Genomic DNA, 6,000 nt, shown 5'->3' with positions numbered 1-6,000 from the left:
GAGAGAGAGAGAGAGAGAGAGGTTTATATTTACCTAAAGTATATGTATAATTTTAATTCCGCTTCTACATAAAATCCAGATAAAATACATTAAAGTTTGAGGTTGTCATTTGTCAAAATGTGGAGAGGTTCAAGGAGTCTGAACACTTCTGCAGGCGATGTAACATATTTTCCCTGGATTTCAGTTAGTCGGTTTGTAAAAACATAAGGCATGTTCTCTCAGGCAGTTCCCACAGCTGTACACTTACAGCTGGCTATTGTTCAACACATTGTTTGTTTCTGACTGATTTCTTTGGCAGCATAGCGAAAGCGCGTGTATGCAAACTGGTTGGAACAAGTGTATGGTGTCCCAACAACAAGGATGAAGAAGAAAAAAAAAAACTCAAACACACTCTTATCTCACTTATCACTATGATCAAGTAACAAGAAAAACTGTGCTTCCTTTTATTACCATTGGCCCGCCATGAAAACATTTTTCAGACAGCTATTTGAAAACAACTTCAGTAGAAGTGAAATCGTTAACAATATTGAGACTTTTACACACTCGATCTAGTGTGCTGAAGTGGACAGAACACGTCTACCGACACAGCACAGCAATCATACAGGGAAGGATGGTTTGAGGCATGTGTCTGAGGGAGAGGAGGTGGTGAGGTGCACAGTGGGAGCGGGGAGGGGGGTTGTTGGCCTTCGCTCAAACCCCACTTCTGCCTGTCACTTCTCCTCACAAACATATGGAGCCATTAAGCCACAGACAAGGTAAATGTATGTACCTTCTCTTTCACTTTGCCCTCGTCCGCCTGCCTCTCCCTGCAATCTTGTACAGCACTGCACAATGTGATACAGGCCATGGAAATTCAATCCCCATTTAGTGCCAAATAAAATCACACACAGAAGTGGTTTCAAATGGTGCCAGGTTAGATGTACAGGGGGGTGGACTGTAGTTATTTCCACACCTCCTCTTTTTAGTATTGCTTTCTCTCTGTCTCATTTGCTCTCTGCAAACTGTGACGTAGGATTGGGGGATAATAAATGGCTGGGTGTCTCTCGATGTCATGTGAAACCTGGGAAGGGTCATGTGCCACCTTTTGACTGCCGGGGGAGGGGAGGGCATCTGGTGTTACAAGGTCTGGGTTTTTTGGGTACAAACTGTCTGTGCAGAGGAACCAGACTGTAGCTTGGCGTCACAAAGTAAAGAAATTGTATTAAAAACTTTTTTTTTTTCTCTAAAATGTACATCGATGTTTTCATGTACAGAGTCTGGGTTATAAATGCCACGGTGGAAGAGTGGGGGAGTAGATCAGGTGACGCCATTGCTATATTTCTAGGTTCAAGTGGTGCCATAAAACATAAGTCATAGATCTGCTGAGAGCTGACAGATGAGGCTGAAGCCTTTCTTAGGGTCAAATCAAGCCCTGAAGAATAGGCTAGAACAGTGTTTCCCAACGCATGTTTTCTCTGCTTTAACAAACCTGATTCAGATGATTGCAGTTTAGTAAAAGCCGCCTGTTAATCAACAATCAATTGAAATTAGGTGTGGTGAAGCAGGGAAACATCTAAACCATGCAGGACAGTGTGTCTTGAGGACCAGGGCTGGGAAACACTGGGCTGGAGGACTCAAAACCTGAAACATGATAATACCTTTGGTTCCACTAGCATTAACTTCAAATTGCGAAACCACTTTGTATAAAAACAGTATAAGGATTTTTACATTTAGGTTTTCAATGTCTTTTCGAGCGATTTTACAATGTAACTTTTTCTAACTCGACTTATATTGTAAGCTGTAAAAAAATGAAAGCCATACTGCAATATATTGGCAATTCTAGCACGGATGTCCTGCTGGGTGAGCTCTTCCCTCTACGTCCTCAGATGTATTTTAATTATTTAACTTTTTTTTTTTTTTCGGAAACTATGCTTCTCCTAAGGTCTTGCAAAGCCAGAAGAAGTTTTGAAGAATTGTTTTAAACATATTTGGCTCAGCTCTGGTTTCATTTTTCCATGTATTGTAGATGCTTGTCACAATCTAACTTGTGTTGAAGCTTTAAAAGCAGAGAAACGTATATTTTATCTTCACACAAAGAATAAAGTTGAAATGGATTTCATGCTGTCTTTTAAAGGATGTCTTTTCGGTGATGCCGTATGAATTTGAATCCAGGCTTTTAGAAAAAAAAAGTGAAATGGCCATCATTCAGCACTGATAAAGAAACTTGTATCAGAAACTCCAGCATATTTAACACACTGGTGTGTATTTATTTATTTATTTTTTTTACAATGCCTACTCTTAGAAAAAAAAAACAGATTAGTACCACACTCCTCTTTGACTAACATGCCAAAAAGCAACTGAATTTTTTGTGGTTTAATTTTGATTACTTTACTATCATCTAACACTGTCGCACCCTGGGCAAAGGGCCATACTTCCCTTATCAGAAACCACAACTGCTGCAGTATTTTAAAAAAATAAATAAATCAAATGATAAATTAAAAGAGATCCAACGTAAGTTTAAATGTGACAAGTTACAACATAGAATAGCAAGATACAACTCATAGGGATGTCTGAGAAAAAATAGGCGAGACTTTTATGAGCCTATTCTGCTGGACTGCTAGAGACCAAGTGCGGCCATGTCAGTGAAAATAGACTGAAAAAGTCCAATTGGCATCTATTTGTTTAAAAGATGACTTGGCGCCGTTATGACTGTGCTTGTCCACCATGCAACATCAGGTCGTTGAGCACAGCTAGTGCAGGAGGTGATGACCTTCTTCCACGGTGCCAGAATGACTCTTTCACTATGATAGCACCACAGGGTTAGGGGAGCCATAAGGGGCTGCCCCTGTGAGCTGTCTCATAATGATAACATCAGATTAGAGCACCTTATAGTCCACTTCATAGAGAACGAGCACAGCAGCACCCTGTACACCCTGCAGATGGTTGGTGATAACATTGTCTGCCATGTGGAAATAATAAAGTCGTGAAAGAAAAGGCCCTCTGACTAAAAACGTTTTCTGACCCTCTTTGCTATTTCATCATGAACTCATGAATTATGCAGCAAACTTACACATTGTGACCCCTGACCATGATTCCCAAATAGCTCTTGTTATTTGAGCTAAAACATTTTCGGTGTCAAATGTATTGCGAAAAGCAAAGTGGTGAAAGACTCCCCTCAGGCACTTTGTTTTTAGCTGTCATGGCTCCATAGTTCCAAAATAGCTGACTTTCGTTTCATGCAGGCTTGCTATAGTTAATTCATTACCTGCTCTACCACACCTTTTAATGCTCTGTTTTGAACCTGACTAATGACTGGTTCTTTTTTCCAGTTGTTTTTTTTTTTTTTTTTTTTTTTTTTTTTTACAACAAAAATGTTTTTGTTTACATATATAGTTCCTCGTTATGATCTCACTCTACTAGCATGTGTTGAGGTGAATACAAATCAATCAGAAGTCATTTGTTGTATTTTGAATTAAAAAATTAAATGCAGTGTGACAAGTTTACTTTTCAGTATGACTAACATATTTTGACAAGGCATCAAACAACATGTACTGACAATAAAAGGCCTTTTGCTTTTTTTTTTGCTTTTTTTCAAAAGATGTGCGCCTTCTTTTTTTTTTCCTTGATTCAAAAGAAGAAAGGAAAGAACTAGGCATGCCTTTACTTGCAAGGAACACAGTTTCACATGCAAGGTAATATGGCCTTAAATTATCCATAAAGAATCAACATAATACCTTATCACTAATTACTGAATTTTATAATTACATAATTCTGCAAAAGGGTGTTTTTATGCTTGGGTGACTAGATGTTTTAAAGGCGGGTTTATTTCCTGTATTCATTGGGACTACAATAGACACCTTAAAAAAAATACTCCCCAAGTTGCCAACATGTCAGCATTATTTTGTTTCTGCACATCATTGTTAAGATCATCAGTCACAGGAGACAGTTGGTAAAAAAAAAAAAAAACAGGATTAGGTTATAACCCTAAACACAATGTATGCAGCAACAACAAACATGTGGAAGAAGATACTGTGGTCATTATCCCCATCCTAAATATTATGGTCACAGATGACGGGAAAACTAAATACAGGACAATTCAGTAAGAAATGCTTTAAAGGCTACAGTTGATTTGACACTGGGGTGCCATCCAGCAGAACCACAATCCTACATCTACAACCAGATCTACAGAGGAATGTTTTGAATCAAGACATTTGCATGTGTTAGAATGCCCCAGACCTACATTGCATCAACAATCTTTGAAAATACTAGAGAACTGATAGTCATTCAGGCTCTTCATCCAATCTGGGAGAGCCTGAGCCGTTTGGAAAAGAAAAATGGGCAAAACAAATAGTTTCTAGATGTGCAAAACTGGAAGACATACCCCAAAAAAACGTGAAGCTGAAATTGTGCTTAAAGGGGTCTCTAAGCCTATATACTCAGGGGAGCAATATATAAATATACATGCATATGTACCCCACACTTTTTCTGATTTTTAGTTATAAAAATGTTGAAAAACATATATCATTTTCTTTTAGACACACACAAGGCATAACTGTGAGCTATCAAAAAAAATCATTAAAATGTGATTTATAAATATTTTTGCATTGCGTTGTAAATTAGCTATAAACTTTTCAGATTAAAATTAATTCTTTGGTATAAATATATGAGCAAAAAAAAAAAAAAAGAAGAAGAAGATGACGACTTAATTAACAAGCATACCTGGCTTATAAGACATTCCAGGAGGGAAGAGAAAGCCTTGCTGGGCGGCAGCTGCTGCTGCTAGAGTGCGTTGGTCGTGTGGAAAGATGGGGATCATGAGCGGAGGCATGTGACCCTGGACCTGCTGAACAGATAGGGAGCAGAGATCAGAGAGGGGCCCCGAGCACAGCCATGGCACACACAAACATGGAGCATACTGAGGGGGAGGCTAGATCACAGCTCTTCCTAACGCGTGCTGACAAGGGGCTCCGTGGCAACGACGGCGCTCGTGCGCTTGCACAATACCTGGCCGAGCTACGCCTGTTCTTAATCCAGGCCGCAATTTCACCTTGGTACATCAAAGGACCTGAAAAGTCACATTGCTGGGAGGAATGAAGAACGGAGAGCAGCAGAGTACAGTAGTCTTACGAGAGGCGCTACAAAGCATATCTACAGATATTAACAGTATTACTTCACCACTTCAGAGAAAGAGCTACCAGTATAAACACACACTTTCCTCTCAATGGAAACTCAAACACACAATTCCAAATGATCATTCAACAAGAAGGCAAACCAATGAAATAAATCTAGCAAATTATACCAGCTCTCTCTTACATAGAAAGCTCTTCACGGCCAAGGACCAAGCAACATCTCAGACTTCAATCACAGCTACACACCGTCAAGAATGCAGGATTCATCTTAGGTCAGCTAAATAAAGATTCCACACAAAATTCATGTTACAAAAATGAAAAAAATAAAGAAATAAATAAAATAACTGTTAAAATCCAGCCAGTTTTGTTTACATTTCTTATTATGCAAGCATATTCTTAAGGTATATTTTGCTATTTATTTTGTGTATTTTACAAATACCTGTTATTAATATCAAATACCTGTTATTAATATTTTCTTTAAAGAATGTATGTTCATCGTACAGGACTTAGGACTGTTCATTTTTATGTATAGAGCAAATATATTTGGATTTAAAAAAAACAGCATTTAGCTTATTGTGATTATTCAACATCAGCCCAGTTGCAAAGAAATGAAATTAAATATAATAACAAAAAACCTTCTTCATTTGTGTGTCAAGGATAGTTGAGTAGCTCATTTTCCCTAAGTGCTGTGTGTGTGTGTGTGTGGCCAACATGTTGCGAGTCCAATTTTTCTGTCATTTTCAGCTTCCTGAAGCATTGTGACAGGGAGCAGACTGACTACCCCGACTTGCGAGGGTTAATCGAGCAGCGAGCCAGATCACCTCGGGGGAACAAGCCTGGGAAATAGGTTAATAAAGGTCATCCCCCAAAATAAACACTTTACAGAATGTTT

General features: G+C 38.7%; 1 protein-coding gene across 2 annotated transcripts in view; it reads right to left on the bottom strand.

The window, feature by feature from the left end:
* The window catches only part of LOC103139440 (SRY-box transcription factor 6), a 94,688-nt gene that overhangs the window by 36,110 nt on the left and 52,578 nt on the right, over positions 1–6,000 (bottom strand). Inside the window, exon 6 of one of the 2 annotated variants that reach the window (XM_007554063.2) lies at positions 4,699–4,822. In XM_007554063.2, the coding sequence (XP_007554125.2) occupies positions 4,699–4,822 (124 nt within the window). The remainder of the gene's footprint in view (positions 1–4,698; positions 4,823–6,000) is intronic. The other variant, XM_016672470.1, reaches the window with a different exon arrangement.

The sequence above is a fragment of the Poecilia formosa genome, unplaced genomic scaffold (genome assembly GCF_000485575.1).
Source record: "Poecilia formosa unplaced genomic scaffold, Poecilia_formosa-5.1.2 Scaffold61, whole genome shotgun sequence".
In the NCBI taxonomy this organism is placed as follows: domain Eukaryota; kingdom Metazoa; phylum Chordata; class Actinopteri; order Cyprinodontiformes; family Poeciliidae; genus Poecilia; species Poecilia formosa.
Note: the sequence above shows the minus strand (reverse complement) of the source record. Positions and strands in the feature narration are given on the sequence as shown.